Source organism: Tiliqua scincoides, chromosome 10, assembly GCF_035046505.1.
Source record: "Tiliqua scincoides isolate rTilSci1 chromosome 10, rTilSci1.hap2, whole genome shotgun sequence".
NCBI lineage: Eukaryota > Metazoa > Chordata > Lepidosauria > Squamata > Scincidae > Tiliqua > Tiliqua scincoides.
This window is the reverse complement of record NC_089830.1, coordinates 29,286,990-29,314,414: the sequence shown is the minus strand read 5'-3', so window position 1 is coordinate 29,314,414 and position 27,425 is coordinate 29,286,990. Positions and strand designations below refer to the sequence as shown.

Sequence of the window (27,425 nt, the reverse complement as noted above, 5' to 3'; positions counted from 1 at the left end):
CCCCCATATTCCAGATGGCTTACTTTCCTGTTTACATCTGACTCTGGACTAGGGACGAAGACTAGAGCAGCCTTCCCTGCACCAAGATGTCAAGGGTGAGAAGAGGGTGAGGACTGAGGACCTGTCTCAGCTATGCTGGAAACTCCAACAACCTTGGCAAGTGAGGCTGGGAAGATGGAAACACAGATCTTATTCAAAGAAAATCTCAAATGGTTTAGAAACTAGCACTAGGAGCCTGAATCTGTCCCTATGAACAGTTCTTGAAAAAGCTGCTAAAGAAATACTTGTTTCCTGTGAATAATGCACTTCCAGGTATGTACAGAACCAGCTGTACCCTTTAGGGTACAAAAGTCCTCCACCTTCCTCCCAGATCAACACTGACCAACTCCATAGGTGCCATTGCTATAAAGAGACCATTTATTTTAGAACACACTGAGCACTCTTGTTGTGTGTGCCTACATAGGAGCAGCATGGTCTGGTGCCTGAAAGGAACATGATAGAGATGTGTAAAAGATGGATTCAGAAGCTGTGTTGCAGAGACAACTTGCCCACCCACTCCCCCCCTTCCTTGACTTCTTCAGCCACAGACGGAAGCTGCCCCACAGGCCACCACAATTCCCATCCTGGGAGAATACTGCCTCTGGGAAGTCTGGAAAAGGGCTTGAGTCTAAACACAGTTCTCCAGGCCTGAGGGGGAATATCAAGGCAAGGACAGGAAGGAGGATCAGGGGGCTGGCCCTTGCGGCCCCTGACCTCTGCCATATTTGGCCAGAGTCTGTGCGTCCCCTTGTGCAGTCTTCTCCAGAGGGTGGCATTCCCAGCCGGCAAGGGACGGGAGTGGCTGAGCAGTCCACTGTAGTGAGCATGGCTGTCCACAAGGGTGTCTGCATCACTGCTGCTTGGAGCGAGGCCACAGCCGGCTTGCCAGGGAGCCCAGGAAAAGCTGCTGCTTCTTGTGCTGGGAGAGGTCAGAGAGGCGCTGCTGCTCTTCCTGAGAAGTGACAGAAACACACACAGAATCCAACTCAGCCATGGAGTCCTCCAGTACTGCCATCCACAACCCAGAAAACCCCATTTCTCCAAATGAGGACATGCCCAGGAGACAAGTGTTGGGAGAGGTATTCTGCATGAACTCAGATGCACTCTCCTTCGGCTGGCCTGCATGTGCCTGGAAGAAGCACAGAGACCACACACAGTGTGCAAGACGTGGATTCCACGGCTTTGCGGAAAACGATTCTGCGGCCTCAGTAGCAGCAACTCCCACAAGATCAACACCACATCGCAGGCGGCTGCCCTCTTTTGGGAAAACCGTTACCCACCTTGAGCTTGGGCGGGTGGACCGGTCAAGTTACAAAGACTTAAACACCAAAAATGAAAACAAACCCAGAGAGCTGGTGTGAGGCTGCAGCAAGGAGGAATCTGAGCTGGGAACCTTCTGGCTGGGATGCTGCCGTCAGCCACACAGACATCAAGTGGCCTGAGGCAAGCCACTGTTGCTCAGCCTCTGCAGTGGACACTCAGGACCGTTAGGGGCAATGCCATTTAAGTAAAGCCTAAACCCCACTTCAGAGCAGCAGGAAGCTCTCAAAGCAGTTACAGAGGATTCTCGTGACTGAATCACATTGAAGTCTAGTACCAGGAAGAGAAGGAAGGTGGGCTTCTACAGGATGCTGAGGCAGAATTATCCACCCTTGCACTGGGTCTTCCCCGAGCATCACCCTTGAGCCACTGTCGTTTGCCCAGCAGCTTCCACCTCTGAGGCAAGGGAAGACTAAAATGCTGACCTGCCTCACAGAATTGTTGCAAGAATTATTGCCATAAAGAAGGCTACCGGCTCTGAATGCTCAGCACACACATCTTTGGTCTCTGTCCGTTTGCCCCCAAGACCTCACTCCCACCTGCATGCAGCCCGCCCCCCCAAACAATCTGCCTACCTAGAACTCTGGATTACAGCCTGGAAATCCAATCCTTTCATCAGTGATTTTCAACCTTTTTCATCTCATGGCATACTGACAAGGCACTAAAATGGTCACGACACACCACCAGGTTTTTGATAATTGACAAGGCACACCATGCTGCCAGTGGGGGCTCACATCTCCCATTGGCCCTATTAATAAATGACCTACCCCCAAATTCCTGTGGCACACCAGTGTGCCATGGCACAGTGGTTGAAGATGGCTCCCCTACATGGATAAGCCTTGACAATTGGGCAGGGAATCTATCTTGCAGCAGGATACTTGTTTGCAGGAACACTTGGTATCTGCTAGATCAATTTTACGGGATTCTTTTCTGTTTGTACAGCCCAAGGATAGTTTATTTATTTAGTCTTGTAAACTACTGTTTTCAAAGTGGTTTTGTAAGCTGCTAGGGGTGCCCTTTGGGGAGAAAAGCTGGACACGAATTGAGTAAATAAACATTGATGATGCGCCCCCAGGGAGGAATCCTGCCCCAGCATCCAAGTGCAGCTTCTTGGAGTAGGATCAACACCTCCAGAACTTTGGTGCTGGTATTTAGGAATAGGGTAGCATGGATAACTCCCCCTCACCCAGAGCTTAGGCACCACAAAACCCAACTTTACCAGGTCTATGAGGAAAGAGGATTCGTGCTCACCTGCTCCAGCTGGGACTGCCTGCGCTTAAACGCTTCCAGCGGGTCCTCTTCCAAGGAGTAGTTCTCTAGCACTGTACGGACATCGTCCACCCCACTCAAGGCAATGGCTGTGGGGTGACAAGGAGGCTAGCATGAAGGAGTACCTGCTCAAAGACCAGATGCAGCACGAAACACCTCAAGATGCCCCTACAGACAGGGTTGGCCATAGTACGCACCAGAAACAGGCAGCGTGGGGACAGCAGGTGAGGCAGCCCTACCGTAGTCCACAGAAAACAGCCACAGACTCCTGAGACTAAGCATGTGCTCCACCCATTTTCTATACGGTAGGACGGTCTGTCTCACGTGATGCTCCCACCCTGCCGTCCTGCTATGAGAAAAATCAAGTCCTGCACTGAACTACAGAAATCAACCATTTGCTTATTTTGCACAATGCATTCTCCTGGTAGACAAAACCTAGATACCAGCTTTCCCCTGGCAACAAAACCTGGTGCCCAGGGTGGTTTACAACTTAAGGCATATGTGCGTAATACCACCATATAAAAACATACAAATAAAACCTCAAGGCCCAATTCTATCCAACTTTCCAGTGCTGATGCAGCTGTGCCAACGGGGCATGCACTGTATCCTGCAGTAAGGGGGCAGTCACGGAAGCCTCCTCAAGGTAAGGGAACATTTCTCTCTTTGCCTCAGGGCCGCATGGTGACAGCATCAGTGCTGGAAAGTTGGATAGCATGGGCCCACAGTGGCATAAACAAAAACTTGAAAACAGCCGCTGGAAACAAAACAGACAGTAAAAGATCCAGCAAACTCCTCGCAGTATTAACCTGTCAGATCTCTTCCTCACCTCCCTACCTACCATCAAAAGCCATTTGGAAAAAAAAAGCCTTCAACTGTCCAGAAATGTCCAGGGAGGCGGCTGACTGCAATTCACCTGGGATGCAATTCCACGTTTGGGAGCCACCACTCTTACCGATGGCCTGCCTTTGCTTCAGTGAAGGAAAGAAAGTTATGTAGCACACTGGTGCTCAGCCCCTTGGCCCCCAAACATCCTACACGGTTCTCTTTGGTGTTCTGAAAATTTCCCAGGCACTGTTTGCATTTGTCCGTTTCTCTCTGCAGCCGTCAGGGCTAGACGCTTACCGTGTTTAACAGCAGCAGAAGATATTTCCCCAAATCCTGATCAATGCACAGACTGCACCCTGGCCCAGCCCAGAAAAGCTTCTTAATAATCTTACGGAAGGCCAGGGACGGAGACTCTGCAAGACGACACAACCTGCCCCAGCCAGCCAACGCTGTGGCCAAGGCAGATGGTCCTCTCCTTACTTTTCAGGAAGGCAGCAAGGTCAAAGAGCGTCCGGTCATCGGAGTTCCCGTCCCACTTCTTCAGGGCCATCCCATTGAAGGGCTGCAAGCGGAAGGCCTCCTTCTTGCAGTCCACCACCACTACTTTGGAAGCGTCCCTGTTCAGGCAGGAGATGTCCTAGAGAGGAAGAGGAGGCAGAGGTGGGACTGAGGCCACAAGCAGGCAACTACTGTGGTTTCAGGACCTGCAGCTTGCAATGAGGCAGAAACATTCACGGTGTCCTTGTTTAACCTGCCTGTAAGTTAAGGAGTAGGGCCAATGGCCCAATCCCAGGCACTGCAGTGCTCACACTGCCAAGTCAGTTCCTGGTTGGAGATCTGTCCAGTATCATTCCTGCTATTTCTTTCTGAGATCCCTCATTTTGGAAGATACTCCATGGAACGGGGTAACTTTCACCTCAAGCATATAAAACCCTACTTTGTACTTCCAAATACATTCACCTGAGAAAAATCACTTGGAATCTCATTTCCAGGGCTCTGAACATAAGAACATAAGAACAGCCCCACTGGATCAGGCCATAGGCCCATCTGGTCCAGCTTCCTGTATCTCACAGCGGCCCACCAAATGCCCAGGGAGCACACCACATAACAAGAGACCTTATCCTGGTGCCCTCCCCTACATCTGGCATTCTGACTTAACCCATTTCTAAAATCAGGAGGTTGCGCATACACATCATGGCTTGTACCCCATAATGGATTTTTCCTCCAGAAACTTGTCCAATTCCCTTTTAAAGGCGTCTAGGCTAGATGCCAGCACCACATCCTGTGGCAAGGAGTTCCACAGACCGACCACACGCTGAGTAAAGAAATATTTTCTTTTGTCTGTCCTAACCCGCCCAACACTCAATTTTAGTGGATGTCCCCTGGTTTTGGTATTATGTGAGAGTGTAAAGAGCATCTCCCTATCCACTCTGTCCATTCCCTGCATAATTTTGTATGTCTCAATCATGTCCCCCCTCAAGCGTCTCTTTTCTAGGCTGAAGAGGCCCAAACGCCGTAGCCTTTCCTCATAAGGAAGGTGCCCCAGCCCCGTAATCATCTTAGTCGCTCTCTTTTGCACCTTTTCCATTTCCACTATGTCTTTTTTGAGATGTGGCGACCAGAACTGGACACAATACTCCAGGTGTGGCCTTACCATCGATTTGTACAACGGCATTATAATACTAGCCGTTTTGTTCTCAATACCCTTCCTAATGATCCCAAGCATAGAATTGGCCTTCTTCACTGCCGCCGCACATTGGGTCGACACTTTCATCGACCTGTCCACCACCACCCCAAGATCTCTCTCCTGATCTGTCACAGACAGCTCAGAACCCATCAGCCTATATCTAAAGTTTTGATTTTTTGCCCCAATGTGCATGACTTTACACTTACTGACATTGAAGCGCATCTGCCATTTTGCTGCCCGTTCTGCCAGTCTGGAGAGATCCTTCTGGAGCTCCTCACAATCACTTCTGGTCTTTACCACTCGGAAAAGTTTGGTGTCGTCTGCAAACTTAGCCACTTCACTGCTCAACCCTGTCTCCAGGTCATTTATGAAGAGGTTGAAAAGCACCGGTCCCAGGACAGATCCTTGGGGCACACCGCTTTTCACCTCTCTCCATTGTGAAAATTGCCCATTGACACCCACTCTCTGCTTCCTGGCCTCCAACCAGTTCTCAATCCACGAGAGGACCTGTCCTCTAATTCCCTGACTGTGAACCATTACACTGACCCAAGATACCCAACATCTCACTGACTGAGAAATCTCCTCACTTGGATTGGGACCTTTTCCCAAGTATTTTGAATTTAATTCATAAATATTCTTTACTCTTAACACACCTACACCAATTGCTCTGTAGCACCCAAAATTGTGATACAGGCAGGATGAACGTAAAGTTGAGATTTTTTGTTTCTCTTGTATGCCTCCTGTGATTGTAATGGTTTCTGTACCAAACAAAATAAGGACACCAGGCACTTTGTATCACTCCCTGTGAAGCAAAATGATTTTATCAGAGGAATCAGACGTCTCCCCCACCCCCAACTAAAGAGTTTCATCCACAGTCACCTTGATCTTCTCATTAAAACCTTTCTCCCACCCCCTGGGCATTCCAACCATATCAGAAGACTTCCAGTTAGGCCAAGATGAAATAAACGTTGTTCCTAATGTGGCAATTACAGTCCAGGCTTCTTACAGCACTGCAGTGTCTCTGAAAAACAGCAGGGCTACTCCCACAGGAGGGGGGGGAAGGACTCCTCACCTCCTTCCTCCCCCAAGCCTTTCCTTGGGGGTGGGGAGGGGGGAAGAGAGGTCCACAACAATCAGGACACAGAGGCTGCAAATGCATGCCATTGAGAGACAAGACACCCCACTGCTCTGCAGTAGCAGATGGGAAGTGAGGGGAGGGAGGACAGACAGAAGGCAGGCTCAGTGCAGAGCAAAGCAGAGGCAGCCACACTCTATTGTGCCACACAGACACCCAGGATTCAAATTGCAGGACACAAGGTGTGCATCTGGTGTTTCAGCCGCATGCCTGCCTAGGCTCGTTGCACAAGATACACTCTACACGGCTGTGGAGATATGCTAGAGATGTGGCAAGGTTATTCTAACACACGCGGCACGGAAGACAGGCCATTTTAAAATTAATTTTAATTAATTAATTTTTTAAATTTAATTTTTAATTAATTCATTAAACCAATAATTTATTAATTTTTTATTTTTAAAATTTATCACTTTTTTAATTTAATTAAAAAATTAAAATTTTTTAATTAATTAATTAGAGAAGTAGCAAGGTTATTCTAACACATACTTCACGGAAGACAGAACTGGGTGCATACGGGAGCACAGGGTGTGTAGTGTTCCTTTGACGTGCTGGGGTATGTAGAGACATTTAGGATCATCTGTGAAAATGCCTTGAAGACTTTCCCTAGTCATGTTTCCTTGGAAGCAAGTCCCATTTATTTCAAAGGAAGCCACTCCCGAGAGACCACAGGGTGGATGGACCTCAGCCTTAGTCTTCAGCATGGGAATTCTGGACAAATACTAGTGTGATATAGGAAGCAACAGAGTCCATCAAAATGTTCAGCTTGTATCCAACATACAATTGAGAGAGGCTAGAAAATTCAGGCGCTGCCCTTGAGGGTGTCTGTGTGCTCAAAGAGCGAGACAAGCAACTCAGTTTATTCTGTGCTGCTGGGTGGCAGCTCTCCAAAGAGGTGCAGGGGGTCCAAGCTGGGGAGCTTGACACACGGCAAGCAGGCTTTGCAGTCTCGTCAATTAACACAACCTCAGAAGAAACACTCCTAGATGATTCAGGTGCCTGAAGGTAGGGATCTTCTCAGCATTCAGGAAAGAGAAGGGGCCAGACCTCTACCCAAACTGCAGGACAGAGACAGCTTGAGCTCTCCCTTAATACTGAAGGAGGGGAGAGGGGAAGGAAGGTCATGACGTCAAAAGCAACCGTTTCCGAGAGACACACTTTCCAGTCCAGATACTCAAGATGTCCTGGTAACTGGGCTGAGGTGGAAGGAGATAAGCTGAACATTTCGGTTTTATGAATAAACTTTCATGCACCTGCTGCTGATGCATTTTACTAGGACAGAGAGGTGGAAATTAATATTTACAAATATAACAACATTTGTTGATTTCCTCTAGAGCAGCAATTTCCAACCTTTTTTGTCCCACGACACACAGACAAGGCGCTAAAATGGTCAAGGTACTCCATCCGGGTTTGGACCATTGACAAAGCACAGCATGCTGATAGTGGGGGCTCATGTCCCCCAAAGGTCCTCTTAATAAACAGCCCTCCACCAAACTCCCACAGCACACCTGGGGACAGTTCACGACACACCAGTGTGCCATGGCACAGTGGATGAAAATGTGTGCTCTAGAGGCACACCAGGCATCATCACACCACACATCAAAAATGACGACTGCTACCTGAGAAGATCATGCACGATATCTTGGAGTGACATAGTTCCAGGAGCTGATTAATTCGCTTGGAAATAACTTTCTAATGTCACAATACCATCCCCCTCCCCCTCCCCCCACATCTGGCTGCCAGTCAGGGCGGAAATACCTTGACATGGTGTCCATCCATATAACGTGTGGCATCACGGAAGAGCCGGTAGGAGATGAAACCGTGAGGGTCAACACTGTCAATGAGGGGGAAAGCAGTCTGGGAAAGAGGAAGAAGAGGGTTGCTGTGCAGGCCTGGAAATGCTGCTAAAATGCTTTTAGGCACAGATAGAGGCACCAAAATTAGCCACCAAACTTTGTTGCTTTACAACACAGGATGCTGCCCAGCCTTCCCTTTCAGGACCTCATTAACTTGAATGGCTTCATAATGGCTGGACAACCTGCTCCTGCAGGTGAAAGGAGAGGGCACTGGCAAAACCTATGTGACCTCTTCACCAAGGACCACTCTATCGGTCACACTCTATCTGCTGCAGTAAATTAGGCCGAGGAGTGTTTAGATACTCCCAACTGCAGTTTAGTTTATTCTGAGGCAGCATGCACCCCACCCTACCCCAGAGGTTCAAAGCCAGCAGCAGCAGCATTTAATGCACACAGGAAAACAAAGGACAAATGACGGCTTGGAACTAGCATTTCTGTGCTGCTTCCAAACTATGTCCAGGCTACGCTTTGGGCGAACCTTCAATGTAAGGAGTTCCATGAAGGGCAGAACAGCTGTCAGAACACCTCCCTGTGTGCATTCATTTGCTGTGTGGTTAACAAAGTGTGCTCTCAGGCAAGGAAGGGGGTCACCCAGTGGTCATTCAACCTGGAAGCATCCCAGCTTAGCACGCACAGTCCTCTTGCTCCAACTGCTGGAGCTGCAGTTCTGAACCAGGCAGGCTCTGCTCAATGCTCTCTGCTTAACAGAATTAAACAAACAGGCTATACAAGAAGGAACATGTCAGAACTGGAGGCAGACCTTCCCTGAGTGGTTTTGGGTCTTTTGCCCACAAGTCTCCTGACCAGGCTGTTGTTTTCTTCCCACAAGGACAGCCGCACTCAATTAGCACAGTAATAGCCTGGGCTCAATAGGCTGAAAGGAGAGTGGCTGGAACCATACATATGCAAATGAGCCGTGGCAAGCTCCCCTGTGGGAATCCTCCTGCCACTCAAGCATGAGAAAGAAGCAGGGGAAGGGAGGAGGCCGGCCCAAGAGGCGGGAAGAAGGCAGGCAAGCACGGACAGTGCTGAAGCACCGCCTCCTTTCAAAGGGGAAAGGAATTCCCCAGTCTTTTAAGGTTCTTTGTGATTCTGAGCACAACTGAAAGACGAATAAGTCTACCACAGTGCCACACATCAAATTGGGCATAATACTCAGAATTTCCTGTTTCATTTTCTTTAATTTTTACTGAGGTAAGTCTGGAAGCATCAGGATCCTGCCTGCCTGCCAGCAGAACCCTTGGGAGTTGGATTGGGGCTTCCATACTCTGAATGGCTATTTGTCTTTCCTCCAAGTCTAGTAGAAACAAACTAAGCAAATCAATTTTATTTAAAGATACCCTGAGGATACTTTATACTACTTGATCCACTTTCTCCCAACTCTTATTTCTTCACCCTTCATTCCTGAAAACCATCTTCCAACCACCTCAAGGTTCAGTCTTCCACTTTCATTCTTACTGTCCCCTGAATGGTACTAAACCGTTCACAGCTTTGTTTCCTCCATAACCCTCCTCATTTCAAAGGTTTGCACAGCAGAAGACCAAAAGGACATGGCATGTTCACTACTAACTGTCAGAAAGGAATTGCTGCTGTGCAACCCAGTTCCTGCTAGTTAAAAGCCACCCTCACATCCCAGATTTGCCAGTAGTGATCCTTTCTTTACCCCTTTTCTTACCAAAACCACACAGTGTGCCAGCATGAGCCAGTTTGGGGGGGGGGGTGCCTGGCAGGGAATAGTCACATCGCACTCACCATTCCTGTCTCAGATGTAAAGACTACTATTTCATAAAGGGGTGCCAACTGCTGGAATAGATTATCAATGCCTGGTCTCTTCTTGAAGCGCCAGCCAGTCACTAACTGAGGAAAGAACAGGGCCAAGGGAGTGGGAGGAGAAAGAAAGTGAGGCAGGAGAGAAAGAAAGAGGCACAAAGTTTACTACATGGGAAGAACAGCAGCAGATCATTGCTGGCAGCTCTGCTTGAGAAGCGAGGCTGAAAGCTTTCAGTCCCAACTTCCTAACAGGACAATCTCCAATGTCTGTGTATTAAATCCCAAACTGCCTCCCCATTTCTCCAGACCCCACAGCCACCTTTCACACCCAACCTCAGTTATGTGTTTACAGCAGCCAGAGAAGCAAATTTTTTCCTAGGGGAAAGGCAAGGCAGTAACAGAATATGCTAGGCCACTTGCAACCAAAACGCCACCACACAAGTTGGTAATTTTGGCTGCCTCGTCTCAACAAAGGCTTGGCTAGTCCAGACACAGAGGACAACCAAGTCCTTATTCAGCACAGGCTGTCCGAAAATGGTTTTTCAACAAAACTGCTGAATCAACACAGAGGGAGATTAGAAACTGTGGAAAAATGGAGGAAAAAGACATGGGCAACCACTCACAGGCACTGTCCAAAATGCAAGGACAACCCACGATACTCCCCTGCAGTCAGCCAAGGACAGGCTGCTCAAGTGGCCTTTCAAGCAACTTGATAGAGCAATGCTGATTTTAAGAGGTTGCCCGTCTTCACCAAAAATGGTGCTACTGCACTCACATCATCCACGAAACCACCTCACCTCACCAGTACTGGAAGAAATACGCACCGACCATTCAGGATGAAGGAGAACATCCGTCAGTTCGATGACTAGGGTGTAAGGGGGCTGGTAGTAGGGTTCTTTCAGGGGGTCTGGGAGCAGTTTGGGACTGGTGGGTTCTATGATCATCTGCCAAAAGACCAAGAACAGAATTATTTCTGATTAAAATATTGGTTTATTGCTTTCTCAGAACTCCAGGTGATCCGCAACTAAAAACAGCCCAGCAAAATGGCCAAAACCTCAGGAATAGGTGTGAAATGGAGCTTTCCAAGAAGGTGCTCCGGAGGTTGAAACATTAAGTTTCTAGCTGTCGTTAACTGAGAAGCACGAGGCACCCCACTAGAACGTATACTCAAAGCAGCTTGGGAACCAGCAGGCAAAGCCCAGCTCTTTAAAAACAACCTCAACTTTAGCAGTCAGCTCTTCACCCATTTCTGTCCAGTGTGCACATTTGATCCCTGCTGCATATATGCTACATTAGGCAGAAATGGCTTTAACACCGATACGAACTCCAGTGACCTCTCGGAAACGCGCAGATGAGCATGCACCTGTTCTCAGATACTGAGAGAGTCAGGAGACTCATTTTTTGGAAGACCAGATGCGAGCTACGTTTTTGTATTTAAAAGCAAGGTCTCTCTGGGATCACCAGCATTAAAAAGCCATTCAAAGTTATAACAACAAACAACCATCCCAGCAGTATCTTCTTTGGCACTGGTTTTGAAAACTCCCGTAGGAAAGTTACCTGAGCACTGCAGATGTGCAAGGAAGGTGCAGTCTTCACACAGACCCAACTGTGCGCATGCGCCTGCTTATATTTTACACCCCCCCCTCTCCTAATCTAGCTGCCTCAAGGTGGAAGAGAGAAAAGGAGAAACCAGAATTGCTCTGGACTGTGGATTGTACAATTTGTGACAATCACAAGAAGCTGCACTGCTTCTTCAAGAACACAAAGACTGACACAGGGTTGCAGTCAGCAGCGCAGGGCTCTTGCCAAGGCCCCCAAACCAGGCCCACCCAATGTCCAGATGGATACAACCTCAGAGGTGCACCCTTGCAGCTGCCAGAGACGGGGTCTTTTCACAGGAGACTCTTCCCTCTCCCCATCTGTGCGGCTGCAGCCTTTGGACTCACTAACGGAGAAAGGGGCAGTCGGCACACGCTTCAGGAGCAGCGGCAGGGCCACTGCACCATGTGTGTTAACAGGAATGTGAGCTGCCAAGCCAAGCCAAGCTGTCAGCCGGAGCTGCCAAGGGCAGAGTTCAGCATCACCCCGACGGCTGACAGAACTTACTGTGGCAGCAACAGGCACGAGTCTGTGTTATGCTGAAGCCTCAGCTGTTGCTGCCGTGACACAGAGTATCAGCTACCAACTCAGACCATGTGGGTAGAAGTTGCTGTCGGTCTGGACATGGGAAGACCAAGGCAGCTCACAGTCTAAGAACAAACCAGTCCCTCCATCTGAACAGATGTCTGCCTCATAAAGCACGAGATGCACAAACGGCATCCTTATTCTCTTCCCTTCTTAGAGAAAGAAAAGCTGGATAATAATATTACTACTACTACTACAACAACAGGTATTTCCCTTTCTTGGTCCTCAGATTTCTCCTCAGACTTTATTCAAGGTTTACATAGGCAGGCTAATTAAAACCCCGTAGGGATTTTTACAATTTGAAAGAAGGTTCTATCTTTCAAGAAACCACAACGTTCAGATGTTTCTTTCTTGATCTGGTCGCAATATCCTGGCCTCCATCCTCCCACGCTCAGAGCAGATGGAATAGCTCTGCTCTGCTAGTCAGCTGCTTCAAGGTCTCGCCATTCAGGGTGCCGGTGGCCTCAAACTGGCGACCTGCAGATGTTATCTTCAGGCAAACGGAGGCTCTACCCTCTAGACCAGACCTCCTGCCCAAGTATGGATACAAGTATGTGGCGTAAATTTCAATGCCATACAATGAAACTGATTTTTCGTGTGGTTGTGGGGCTTACACTGACAAAGTTGCACTCGTCCGGGGTGGCTTTAGTCCCATTTCACCACACCTAGGAAACCTGGAGTCTGGAGAACTGAAGATCTCAGAGTTGGGGAGTTCTTAGGCACAGGGCTGTGGCAGTGCTGAGTGGTCACTAACCAAGATTTTCATATAGAACACCTCAGGTGCTCATGCCCGCTGGGACGCTAATCACTCTGATGTTTCAGGGAAGACAGAAGAATTTGGTACACGTTCTGGAAAAGAGCTGCCCCTGCCTGGAACTGTGAAAGGTTCACTCACCTGCCTGTAATCTTTGAAATATTTGTACGCCCTTCGGAGCTGCTGAATCACCACCGGATCTGAAAGCGAACAGGGTCATATTAAGAGAACAGGGTCATATGCGGCAAGCACCTCACCATTAAGTCAAAATGCACAGGAGCAAGCAGCACACATCCCTGAACATGTGCCCTGGGGATACCCAGGTACTTGCATTTGAAAGATATTTTTGCCAAGGAGGAATGAGGTAATATCCCTGGAATCAAACTTCGTTCAGGCACTTACCAGCAAAATGTTTGTTGATATGTCACACACACAAACCAGTTTCAGACACTTAACTGTTATGTCTTTGAATCAAGAAGCGAACTGCAGTTCCTCAAAGGAGACAAGGATCTTGCAAAGCTATTTCAGCATCCCCTGAACCACTATGGGGTTCTTTGGTGGGGGGGGGGGGAGAGAACTATGGCAGTTAAACTTGTTTCAAACCAGTTTAAATCTACCCCAATTCAAACACAGGATTAAAAATCCTGGTCCTCCCAGGCCAAAAGTGTTGTATGCAGCAATAAAAGGTAGCATTTATTTTCGTGGTGTTTTAACTAGAAAGCAGAAGTTAAACATATTCTAGTTTTACATGAATGGGTATTAACTGAGGCACAGCTCTGTGGCTGGCAGCTTAAGTGTGGCTCTGATTCCCTCCCCCCCTCCACTGCAGCCATCTGATGCAGCTTGAACATATGCAGAGCCCCACAGCTCTTCCCAAAGAATACTAATGGATTCCTCAATTACCAGCTCACTTAAGCAGAGGTCAGGCCGAGGAAGAAAGAGCGTGTGAGCGAGACCACAGTCCCCACACCATCCCTGTTAACTATCCCTCTGAGATTACAGCTTTAGCATCTTATCACCAGGGTTATTCAAACAGAAACTGTAAGTTAATCAATCAAAGGCAGTTGAACTGAATGGGGCATAATTTGGGGGCGATTGTTATGATAATCCAAGCCGAGCAGCTGGGCTGGATGACTGGCCACGCTGCCACACAGGGAAAGCCAAAGCGAAAGCCAAAGCACAGAGATTCAGGTGTCAACAGGAGGCTTATATGGTGGAATTTGGTGGAGGCCCTCACGAATAGAAGCTTGTTTGGCCAGTTGGCTGCAACAGTAATAAAGAAAACAAGATTTATACAAATACACCACCAAGTCTGATGCAATGAGCACCCATCAAATTCTTGCATCACTCTGACCTAAAAGCAGCATTTTGGAGCCATACCACGCGGTTGTTATTCAGTGGAGTCTATTGTTCAGGCAATACACTGCCATAGGAAGTTTAGTGCATTTCAGAAAGGCATGGCAGATCAGGATAGTAAACTCAGGAGCGTGACAGTGACCAATTGGAAAGATGTTGGGAGGGTTACCTCAAAAAAAGCTATACTTGCTTTGATGCTCTTTGCTTATTTCCAGTGAGTTTTATGCTTCTAAGTCAGAAAAATTAAGGTCATTGATTCCTAAGAATCAGCCAAACTGTTCTGGCTCACATACAAGTGCCCAAGGAGGAGAAGAAAGGAAGACAGAGTTGCAGCCATTGCTATTTATTGCACTCACCCTTTTGCCTGCCCCAAGGTTTTGATCTTTCGCTTGCAATGACCAAGTAAAGAATCAAACTTCTAACTTCAGTAAAGGAAGGTAGGTAAGTAAATTAGATCACCTGAAGGGGCGTAAAGCAGCATCTAGGGAATTACTATTATTATTATTACTGCTCCATATGTTTGGCTATCTTTAAGTTTTCAAGCAGTTCATGCTTGATTAAAGGAGAGCTATTTTAGAAGTTAAGGGATAGCCTGAGTATGGAAGTAATTTCCTTAGCTTAATGCATATGGACATGGTTAAAACAAATGCAAGGAAATAAAAAAGAGCAGGGAAGAACAGGCTGCACAGAATCATCTTGGGACATGCAGCCCAGAAACCAGTGCTGACTGGTTAAACAAAACACACCAACAACAATCTGTACAACTTTACATCAAAGAGCGATGAGCCTGAAGGGGGAGTTAAAAATCTGCAAGGAGAAAGAAGGGGCATGAGGGGGGGGGGTACAAGAGAAAGAATAAACCTATTGTGGGCCACAATGAGGCCATGACTGGAGAATGCCTTTTAATCTGTCAAGAGCATATGCCAGGCTGGCTGAAAGGAATTGGTGAAAGGCGCTTCCTCTCTTTGGCAAAAACCCTCCCCAAAGCTGCTCCCCCTTCCAACTGGCTTCCTACATCTTTTATCAGAAAAAGTCTACTAACTGGTCAGTCTGTTTTGTGAAAGACCCATCAATGGCCCACACTTGTTTTGAAACCTCTTAGCACCAAAGGCACCTTTTCAGGGATGCCAAACTGTGGCACAGAAGTGTCAGAGTACCTTTGCAGTACAGTTCTCACTAAAATTAGTTTACAGGCTTCCGCCAGTGACAAGAGGTGTGCGCCAGAGAAAGTTGTGATCTATAAAATAGGCTATTAACCTGAATAGAGGAGTGTTTCCAGTGAGTGAGCTAGGAGCCCAAGTCTTGCTGAACACAATGGACTTACTTCTGAGTAAGGTAAATAACACAATTTCCAAGCACCTCTACCTATGAATGAAGGAAGCGTTTTGACCCTCTTAAGTCAACAATCAAAACCAATAACCCAAGTAGCATTTTGAGGTATAGACCGTAGCACCTGAGGTCTGAAATCTGACAGGGCAAGAGGGGCCCACACACAACGCCGTTCTAGAAAAGAAGCAGCTCCAGAACAAACCTGATACCCCCAGGACACAAACTGGTGCAGCACTTCCAAATGCCTTTGGAGCCTCACCTCAGTTCTGTCCCTGCTCTCCCAGATTCCCTTGTCCTGAAATCTGCCTCTCCACCTGCTCTCCTCTTCAGTGGGGGAATAGCTAACCACGACGATGACATCTGCAACGCCTGCGGCTCCTTCTCCTCTGGGGATGCATGAAGCCCCCCACTCCAAAGGCCCTCCAGCTCTCTGTTCACTCCCATTGTAATGCTGGTTTTTCACCTCCAGTTATGCCCAGGGGTGGACATTTTTGGGAGCTTGGGAAGAGTGCCTGCGGAATGGAGGAGCACTGTTAGCTCCCCCTGCAAAAATAAGTTCCACCTGATCTTCTGTACTTGACAAGGGGTGTGTGCACTGTTTAAGCTCCAGTATGTCTGCTCACAAGAAAGAAAGCCCCTCCTGTCCCCTTAAAAACATAAAGGGACCCTGGTTCTTCCTGGAAGTTGGTCAGCTTCCTTTAATATTTTATTTCTCTTAAAGTGGTGGGTGTGAGAGCAGGTCACACCTATTGCAGTTCTCTTACTATTCCCTTTTATACGTTAGGAAATTAACATATTTATAGTTCAACTTCTGGTGCTTTCAGCTCTGGTGCTCCAGAGATGTCCGTCCACCCACACACTCACTGCTGCTCAAACAGGAGGTGCTGAAGACATCTGAAGATCTTTTATATTAATTAATTGTGATGGAAAAAGGAGCTAGGGCAACCTATTTCAGAGAGCCACACATTATATATCAAAGAGTTGCATGTGGTTCACAAGCCACAGTTTGGTCACTGTTTTATGTCATTGCTACCCCTTCTGCACATCAGCCTACAAAGTGCCCTCTTAGCTTTACAGCATTAACAAAGCAGGAAAGCCCGTCTACTTACCATTATCAAATTCATCAGGAATCTGTAGAGGAATAGAGAAAACATTAACTTAAAAAAATTCCATTACATGTTTCAAGACTGCAGGGCAGGAGGCCCATCTATTTGGAAGTGATGATTTTCCTGACTGGGCATTGGAAGGAGCTGCAGCACAGCCACAGAGGACCTACTTGTGCCAGCAGAAGGCCTCAGGCCCTGTCCTGGGTAGCATCTCCCAGTCAGGCAGAGAAACACCTTCCTGGAGAGCTGCTGCCAGTTGGTGCTGACAGTACTGAGCTAGCTGGGCCACTGGTCTGATAAAGCAGTTTCTATACATTTGGAAGCATCAGAGAGGGGAAGACGAAAGCTCGGATACTGCTGCCACCCCCCTTTGAGCCCTCCTCTTCCTCCGTGTCTCCTTTACTGCTTTCAGGGCTTGGTCAGAAAGCAAGTTGAGACAACCTGGAGATCAGGAGAATTTCTACTCTCAAAAACACACTCGTGTTGTATTTTATAACCTCCATTTGCCTATTGACAATGACCCTGCAAGACAGGACTTTGATAAGTTCTACAAGTGAGACCAAGTCCAATGGAAACAGAACCGAGACAACTAACAAATTAAGGACCGGGGAACTGAATCCTGAGGGGTTCCCAAGTCAAACCTCTGAAACCGCCACATCAGCTCTTATTGCTGACATGCACAAAAAACCTCGAGTGATAACTAAACAGGGAGGTCCACACTCTCCCCACAGACTATTAGCCATTAGAGTGCAACAGAACTGACATGGACAAAAGCAGCTCTAAAGGTCAGATATTGGAAGACAATGCCTAGGAAAGAGCACCACTCGGTTGTCTTCCCAGAAGCATCTAGCTTTCTGCTGTCAGAAGCAGAGTGCTAGATTAAATGGACCTGGTCCAGGAATGCAACTCTTGGGTCCTCCTGAACTGAAGCAGCGCTGCACAAGGGCAGTTCCAAAGCAAACGCATCCAGAGACCTCAAGTAAGCAAGCAAAGAAGGACCTGCCACTGCATAAACGTGGATGCGGAATGCAATTGAAGATTTTATATTTACAGGGCAGGCATAGAGACTGATGGTTTCAGGTTGGCTGCTTTGGTAATGCAAATTGGTCAGGGAAAGATGGACAGGGTCACAACAGGCAACAGGAAGGAAAAGAGTGGGAGCCCAGGGTTATCGATGGCTGTGTGCTGTTTTTACCTCCACAATTCCCTCTAGTACCATTCCAAGAATAGGAACCTATTTTTAAAGACCAGGATATACATGCTTATTTGCTGCAATTATAGACCCTCTTTCTGCCATGGCAAAAGCGATACAGATACAGGTGGTTTCTAATACTAAAGCAAGCTCAACGCATACGGCAGAAGTTTGCGCTCACACCTGCAAGTAAGCACAACAGGTCAATGCCTTAGTGCAGCATGCTCAAAACATTAGTGTGAACAGGTCCCAGAGCTGAGTGTCTTCGGCATGTCCACAATGGATCCATTTGGAAAGCCAGAAAGAGAAACATGTGGTCAAAAATCCTGCAGGTGGCACTGAGCAAGCAGTACTTGATGTCAGCTCTCCAACCAGCTGAACCATCTATCAGAACTTCATGGAACAGCTGAGATGCCACTGCTGCAGTTGTTCTGAGGAACACCGTATGAGGAAAGTGCCATTTGGTGCTATGATCAAGACACTAATGGGAATCACAATTCTCCTTTTGCCCATTAAAAGTCACTCTTCTGAGAAAGGGGATGCTGCCTGTCAGAAAAGTTGCAATGCTTCCATAATCCTGAACTAGTCACTCAAAATCAGGAGTTAACAAGCAGAGGCTAAACCCAATACAAAACAGTGGCAGTGGTAAGCTGGGGACTCTGGATCTGATGTTGCATAAAGGAGATGGCAGCAGTGGACGGCAGGACTTTCACTTGTAAAATCTGTACAAAGGTTGCACCCCTTCATTGCTATCTCCTGGTTTTCAACAATTATCCACATCTTCATAACCTCAACAAATGACTACAGTAATGTGTTCAACATGGGTCTGCCCTCTTTGAACCTTGTGGAGACTCAAGGGAGCTAACAGCACCAACACAGAATTAAAGTAAAACCTGAATACAGATGGGATCCTCCTGGTTTAGCTCTCTCTGCCTGTCATTACTATTAGAAATGCTGTTTTGGGCACTAATTAATGTGAATTCAGTGGCCTTTAAGACACTTTTTTTTGAAGGGAGACTGTGGTTCTTTGCAATGTTCTCCCATTGGTATAAGAATCCATCTTGCACTAAACTCTCTGGGGAAAGGAAACCATTTTGATTCCCTTTCTTCCAGCAACCAGACAGAAATAAAAACTGCTTTGGCTAAACTTGCTGCCCTGACAGACCCCAAGAGCAGCTGAAGAGAAGAACAAGAGCAACACAACACAGCTACAAGAGTGCAGCTCAATGCCAGGGTTTGGCACTTAAGACAAATCCCTCTGAATGTGTCCTGAGCGCTCATGACTGCATAATCACAGGCAGTCTAGGAGGTGATGGAGGACAAAGGGAGTCTTGGGTCAGAATGTCCGGCTCTAGGCAGGTTTGGGGCCTCACATCTCTCCTCTGATTGAGCAGCCAAGTATCACTTCTCAGCCTGCAGTTGTTCCATCTTGTGCTTGTAGAAATAACTGAGTTTTGGAGCCCAAACCAAATGGCTCTCACACCTTTAAAACTCCGGGGGCTGCATCAAGTGGCATAGCTGCACCACACAAGTCAACAGGGGGACTTCAGCAGCCCCATCACAGCATGTTTCTATAAACATGGTCCTCACAGTTTTGACCTGTATCAAAACATGTGCCCCATGTTTTGATATTGTAGGTTTGCAGCCCCTGTTTTAATCAGTCCTCAAGCACACAAAGCCAACACAATTTTCAAAGGGGAGCCCTGTGGCGGGGAGTTGTTTTTAATCACCCTGCCCAACACCAGCCTTAAACCTTGCTTTTGGATTGCCCACCCAGCACCTTCCAAGTGTCATGATGGATGGAGAGGCGGAGGGAGCCACATAAGAATGCTCTGAAGGACAGAGGCAGTTACATGGAGTAACTGCTCTGTAAACTCAGCCCTTAATGAGGAGATGAACTAAGGAATACAACCTTCAATTCTGACCTCCTCTCATGAGGCCATTTTCTAGGGAAGAACTCCAGAGTTCTTCCCACAGCAGCCTCCTTCACCTCAAAGGAAACAGCATGATATAGCAAGGGCAAGGATGGGTGTTCACACATCTTACTGAGCAAGCCCAAGCTGTTGGCAGAGTTCAGATGTTTCCGTTCTTTACAAGACAGGTGCCCATGCTTTCCCTGCTGGATCCAAGAAATTTCAAATATTCTTCTCTCAAAGTCTGTGCTATTATTATTATTAGCAGTATTTATATACCACTTTTCAACAGAAAGTTCACAAAGTGGTTTACAGAGAAAAATCAAACAAACAGCTAATGACTCCCTGTCCCAAAAGGGCTCACAATATTGTTTTAGTCATTCTCCTACCCATTATTTTGCAACCAGCTCAAAGTACCTGTTCCAGCAAAAATGACAATTCAAAACAAGATGTAACCACTCCTATTCTGAAATGGGTTAAAGTCTTTTTTTTTAAAGAAAGGGAACACACTAATTGACTGACTCCTGAAACAAGCAACACTTTTATTTTACTTACACTGACTGATTGGAACATGTAAAGCTTTTGCCGGGGATAAATCAAGGTCCTGGGTTATAGCACAGCTGGTTCTAAAACTCAACTGTACTTGCTAAAGCCATTTTCGCTTCTATACAGCCCAAAGCGAAGTCACCAAGGGAAAGAGTCCTTTCAACTCTGCCACTGTGGAAGAACCCGGAATAATGCACCAGCTGTTTGAGCACCACAGAATCCTCCATACAAAGCAACAAAAGGTCTTAAGCACTCCCAGGTCGAATCGTGCATGCGGGTGCGTGAACGCATAGCTGCAAGCGAGGGCTTATTGTTTGCCTGGCACAGGTGCAGGCTCAGAGCAGCTGTTGGCCCAAACTGGACAAGCCTTCTGTGAAAAATCCTGATCCACTTCAAAGTCCTCTGGTGACACACACTGCAGTGACTTGAAACAATACCATAAAGCTGCAAACGCTGATGCAGTCTGGACAATGTGACGGCACCTGCACTTCGCAGTGACTCCACAAAACCCCTGAGATGACAGCTTTGGCTAGAGAGCAAAGACAGTAAAAAAAAAGAGATTTTTAAACTGCTCTAGGGAGAAACGAATCCAGTCGATCCCTTCTCTCTCTCACACACATCTATGAATCGCTGCTTTGTTTCCCCCTTCCTCCCCCAAGTTTGGGATTATGTAAAAACAGCAGAATGGGAGAAGACAGAGGACTTTAAGACACCAAGATTAATCCAGTGTCTAATCCTAGACTCCCTTTTGTCCTGGACAGCGGAACATTGGCTTGGCAGAGCAAGAAACCAATACTGACAATTGGAGGGCACCCAGGGAAACTGCAACACACCGGCAGCTGTCAGATGTCCACCCCACACCACTACATTTTGCCTGTCCTCAAACACAGCCCTTTAAGCTTAACCAAACACAGTCACTGCTACCAAGTTAGCCCAATTAGGCATGTAAATACTAAAGCACATCCTGGCACTTGTTAACTAAGTTAAGCAGCAATTCAACTCAAATGCCATTTCATTATTCTGATGGAGCACAGTTGACATAGCAAGTCGTCGTACTCTGGAGAAAATCCACTGAGCCTGTACAGAAGATGCTTCCCTAGGGAGTGACTTTCAACTCTGGTTCAGACTCCAGCAAACAGTGTGAAATGGCCTTGCAGATCTAGTTTGCAGGTCATAGATTTTCAAGCCTTTCTGAGCGTAACCAAGACAAAAATGCCAAACCTAAGACTGCTTGCTCTCACCCCACACAAAAACCCAGGCGACTGGTGCAAAGAAAGAGAGACTGTGGCAGGCTAGAAAGGCAAAACACAGCAAGAGCTCTGGAGCTGCTCCACTGTCCTTCATTTACCTGATCAACAGAAGTGACAGGCAGGAGTGCAAACAAATGGGATACTGGCCAGGAAAAGCATTCAAATCTGCAATCTGTTCCCTAGACCAGTCACTTCTGACAGACTTGGCAGTATGGAAATTTTCTTGCAGCTCTAAGACTAGTACTAAAAGCTGTCAACTAAAATCCCAAAGTTTCAAAGCTCAATGATGCCATCTAAAGGCCTGTAAAGGCATACAATTTGAACTCCATTATCCAGTATCTCCTAACTACCTAGGAGACCTGTATTTCATAACCACCTAAGGCACAATCAGAACACACATTTAAAGTTGCTAAGCATTTGCTGTTGATTATGTCTCAACAGCTAGGATCAAATGGCTAAGGTACCTGCACACCAGAATCTGAAAAAATGTTCTGAGATGCAGCTCTGAGATCCAACTCTGAGGCACAATGAATCAGAAGATTCTTTCCACTCCATTCTAAGAGGTAGATAAATGCCATTTGTTAGATGTGTGTCAAATTCCAAGTGGATACACATCTAACAGAGCATCATTTTGTAATTTGTAATAAAAACAAGATCAAGAAACCTCCTTCTGCAAATCCCACTTCCCAAGAGAAGGGAGCTATAAGAACAGTGTGGGAAAAGGGAAAGATCAAAAGCTGGCCCCGTTTTACAGCCACTTAGGCAAAAGATGTCCAGACAAGCCAGGTCCCCCCAAAGATCCTCTAGCACCCAAGTGATGCCATGCGACTCACAGGAAGCTGTGAAGTGTGCCGAGGCCTTTAGACAGGCACATCTGCTCCGGTGCAGGCAAACTCCTGGCCATTCACACGAATGTGAGAGGCAGCCTAAAGAGGGTCATTAACAAAACCAAAGGGGTTTTATTGTGGCCCCAAAAGAACAGATAAGAGAACAGACTGGGAGCATCTTTGAGGAAGGCAGGCAGGCAGCCACTTCAAAGCTGGGAGATGCTCCCCCAAATCTCCATGATAACGCCAGATGTGCAAATCTACAACTACATCCCCCACCCCACCCATGTGCTGATGGGGGTCCTGCTGTCACTCTTTTTCCAAGCTCTCCAAAGGGCTTTGAAGCAAACTGGCACATTTTTTTTTTTGAATATTGTAACCCAGTCATCAATGGCAACATTTTGCAAAAAGTCTCAAATGTAAAAATATGTAAAGTTCTAGAAGTAACCAAGCTGCTCTGTTTTGTATTTGGATCAGGGCCGGCATGCCTGTCCACTGAACCGTCAGACACTGCAAACCAGCAGTCCATGATCGGATTAGCAAGAAGGGCCCTGTGCAGGTGGCAATGAGCTTTTAGAATTTCACCAAGGTGTTCTGCATCAGCAGGGACAGGAAGGAGTGCTGCTTGCTTCCCTGACCCCTGCAGCAAATAGGGGCACACCAATGCCAAATCGGATAGTGCAGATGGATGCAAAGAACCAGCTGGAGGAGGTGATACATGGAGAATCAGCAGACTACTTAGTACAATTGCCCTTAAAAACTGAGTTTTTTAAGCTTATGTTAATTTTGCTCTTTTTAAAAATTCTGCAATAACAGGCTGGCCCCGCCATTCCAGAAGAAAACCCAAAATACAAAACTGTTCAAATCAAGAAGCCTCACCTAATATTTCTAAAAGTCACAGGACATTACGATTGTTTATACAAGTTAGTACTACTTTACATAAATATCAAACCGTTGATGAACAAAAAGTACTTTGTTATGAAGCTAATGCTTTAAAAATACTTAATAATCATTATTTATCAATATCTGGTCAAGCATTTTTTGCCCAATCCTATACCACACTCACGAGATATACTGCCCCTGAACATGGAAGGTTTATTTATATACTGCAGGTAGCAGCCATTATGGAGATTTATATTTCATAAACTCGTCTTCTTCCTACAACTGAGAAGTCCTCTTCAAAACCTTCATTAAGCATCAGTATAATGCACTGGACAAATACAACAATTAATTTTCTTCAGATTAAAAAAAAGTGAAATTGCATTAAACACAGACTTGTATTTTAAGACAGTTTTCCTATAATACTTTTCATTCTGTAAAGAGGCCAGTTGTGCCAAAGGGACTCGTTTGCACGAGCGGTTGCAAGCAGATGGCATGTGCCAGCAATAAGCCAATATGCTGCTCATATAGGTGAGAAGCAATTCATGAAAAGAACACGTTAGCACCAAATGAAGGGTGTAAGGAAGAGGGGGAAAGAAGGAAGAATCATCCACCTGGGGCAACTGGGGAAGCAGCCTCCTCCAAGGAATACTGCAGGTCAACTTCTTCACCTCCCAAAACAATTTAGGTGCTGTTTACAGCACACTGAGGAATGGCAGCTTTGACTCCAACATCAAAAGCTGCCCAAATACAGAAAGGCAGTCAGGAAGTCGGAGGCACTTCAAATAAGGGGGTGGGGAAGCTTCTCAGTCCCTGTTCACACACCTAAGGACAGGCAAGGCCACTAACAATTCACAGCTCATTTCTCAAGAGCATGCCAGGCTTGTGCTGCACATCAAAAGAGAGGACAGACAGCCTTAATCAGCCTTCCTATAATGGGCACAGATGTAAAAAAAAGAAGAGGCTTTTATTGCAGGGCAATAGGAAAAGGCCTCTCCTCCCCAACCAAAGACAGCAGTCTAAAGCTGCTCAAGGATGAACCTTGTGCCATGCAACAATACTGAGTTTGTTCCAAGCGCTCTGCTTTGTACATTGCAACCAAAAATGTATACCTAACACATATTGAGAAATAAATGCCACTCAGCTCCATGGGATTTATGTCTGAAGAAATATATATGAATGGGCTGTTCCCATTCACACATCCATCAATTTAAGAGCTGTTTCTTTGCTGAGCAGTTACAACAGGAAAACCTCCATTGTTATATTTAAACCTACATCTTGAATTAACCAAGCTTGTCAAAATAATCCAACAGTTTACCAATCACCCCAAAGAAGAAAAAAGGATGGTGAAGCAGTTCCAGAAAAGGGCATGTGGAATCAGATCTTTCCAACAGATAAACTGTCACCAAATTGTTCTCTTACACCCCCCCCCCCCAAATCTGGTGTATTAACTGAAGTCAATGTTTTGTCCCAGGTGTACCCACAAAACTATATGACTGCGGCAAAAAGTGATTCAATGTTGCACACGAGACTGCAACGTGCTCCTTTAAGCACATTAAGTTTTTCTCCACCAAGATTCTCTAAGGCAGATGGAAGTTGCACTTCAGGGATAAGGGTTTCCCTGCAATTCTGTTCCTCCTCACTTACAGCCTGAGAAAGAACGATTCAAAGTAGCCTCAGAGTAAGCTCAAAAACAGGGGACTATGAGAAGTTTGTCACTGGTGTCTTAGAAAAGACCAGCCCAATTAAGGCACTGGCTCTACAGGGATGATTTAAAATGGGAGGAAATGAGAACTGCAGCTGGATATGTAGATAGCCAGCTCAAGAAATCAGCCCTCAAAGGGCAGCAATGTGCAGATAGCAACAGGAGGGTCAGATCCTCATCAGTAAGGCCCATTCACACATCTACGGCAACATGTGCCTGCTATAAGGGCCACTAAGTATCTATGGGAACCTGGCTTCAAACCTTTCCCCACAGTCTCTTGCTAGTCTCAGGGCTGAGTCAACAGGAAACAACCACCCAAGACTTACTGGTAGCATAAAAGTGATTTGGAAAAGCTGGTGTGGCTTTTTTAGGTCCAAGTTGATAATATCCTGTGCTCAAACCAAACTCTCTGTGAAGGAAACTTGCTTTCTTTTGTCAAAAATATGGTTGCACATTTTGAAAGCCTGTTATACTTGTATGCTCTGCTAGAAAGCTGAACTGAACCAAGGTTTGAAGAAGTTGGAAACACGTTGAAAGGGAGACATTTTGGGCAAGTAAAGCAAATGATGTACAGAGAGAGCAAAGAGTGGCTAGAAATCAGTATTACAGCATTTGAAACCATCGCTTCCCTGTGCTCTGACCAACTCCTACAAGCAGCAGGACATGTTCAACTTGATGCCACGCTGGTCAGCGACTACTTTATCAAGAGCCACTCTGAGGAGGGGATGGAAGCTGAGGCTCCTACTATTACATCCCAAAGTATTGCCAGCCACGACTTCCTCCACGCATATCTCATCTATGGGTTAGCAGCTAGAAGTATCAGCTGGTACTTGTGAGGGGATCCAAAGGCATCTTGTTGGTTTCTAAGTTAGAAGGTTCCCAACACTTCAGCATATATGGCAGTGGTTGGGATACCGGTATGGATGTGGGAGATACAAGCGCAAATCTCTGCTAAGACAAGGCTCACCAAGTGACCTTAGGCGAAGCCACTCTCCACCTGATCTACGCAACAGATTGCACAGAGATGACATAAGAACATAAGAAGAGCCCCGCTGGATCAGGCCAAAGGCCCATCTAGTCCAGCTTCCTGTATCTCACAGTGGCCCCACCAACACCAAAACTCTATGACAGCATGGAGGACATGCAAGCTGTAAAACCCTGTAGAACTAAAATGCTACAAAAGTGACAGAATCCCTCACATCCACTGCTCATGAAGATTTTACACAAACTGTTCTCACCCAACACAAAGGGAACATGCATTATGAGGCTGGCCTCCAACAACACTCCATAGTTAGCCTTTCTGCTTCTGTCTTTCCAGGTACCTAATTTAAGTCTGCCAAATTTATCCTCCACTCTGATAAGCACTAGTTGTAGAGCTCAACCATCAACTGCACAGCAAATTCAAGTACACACCGACCCCTGGTGGGTCTTCTTGTCATGACATCCACCTAATTAACAAGCCCATCAGTGTATAAAAGCAAACAGCTTACCTTAGTACCGTGTTCATCCACTGAATTACTACCTGACACAAAAAGACAAGAAAAAAGGTCACTTTCTAGGATTGTACAAGGCCCACTTCAGACATTTCTGTAGAGAAACAGCATAGAAATATAAATAAAACTCAACTGCAATCAAAATTTCACAGCTGCCAGTACAGCTATATGATCCAGGAAGTGTTTTTACACACACACACACACACACACACACACACACACACTCTTTGATTTGAATACTCTTTGATTTTGAATTTCATTTTGTTTTTCAGGTCCAAAAAAACAGCTGGATTTTCAACCACTGCAATGCTAGACATAAGTATTGTAATCTTACTGAGAGAGGAAGAGGGAAATTTGGCCTTCCCCTTACCAGTTAGAGAAGGGAAAGGCACCATCGCCAAGCATGAATCAAAATCCAGAGATATCAATGCAGAATTCTGCCCTTGTAGAACACAAACACTAAGTGTGGGCAGTACATAAGTATATTTCAACACCCATGCATAAAAATCAAGGAATGGATGAATAAGATGTATGTGGATGCTAAAGGTACGAAGCTCTCCTAACCCTGTGATGCATTTATTGTGGGAACCACTGGTTCGGGTTCAGCAACTTGTATGTAATGTGGATCTGACCTATTATTTCCATGCCACAGAGCAGCAAGGCCATGGATGGAAGATTTCAACCCACGTCTCTTCAGTGACAAGTCTTAAACAGCCTTTCACGTCCCTTCTAGACTCCTGGAGCACCACTTGACCTTCCCATAGTAACTAGGTAGGATACGGGGTACCTCCTGAGACAGTGACCAGAAGCCACTTTTCCCTCTGCGCGCAAGGCAGGAATACGTACCAAAGATATAGATGATGGCTACCCCACTGCCAGCACCCATAAGCCCTGCTATCCTGAGCACCATCTTCTTAGCATAGGCGGCATTCTCCTTCTGCTTCTTCTCTTGCTGCTCCTCGGAACCACTGGAGCCTTTCCCATCTCCACCTT

The 27,425-nt window shown here is 46.5% G+C and overlaps 1 protein-coding gene across 1 annotated transcript; it reads right to left on the bottom strand.

Moving 5' to 3' along the window:
- Window positions 1-399: 399 nt before the first annotated feature.
- TIMM50 (translocase of inner mitochondrial membrane 50) lies at window positions 400-27,425 on the bottom strand. The gene is made up of 10 exons (XM_066638456.1): window positions 27,279-27,425; window positions 26,430-26,461; window positions 16,631-16,652; window positions 12,978-13,036; window positions 10,723-10,842; window positions 9,881-9,985; window positions 8,031-8,129; window positions 3,934-4,090; window positions 2,611-2,717; window positions 400-991 (listed from the first exon to the last, which is right to left on the bottom strand). The coding sequence occupies exons 1-10, from the start codon at window positions 27,340-27,342 to the stop codon at window positions 890-892; spliced, it is 867 nt and encodes a 288-aa protein (XP_066494553.1). The 5' UTR covers window positions 27,343-27,425; the 3' UTR covers window positions 400-889.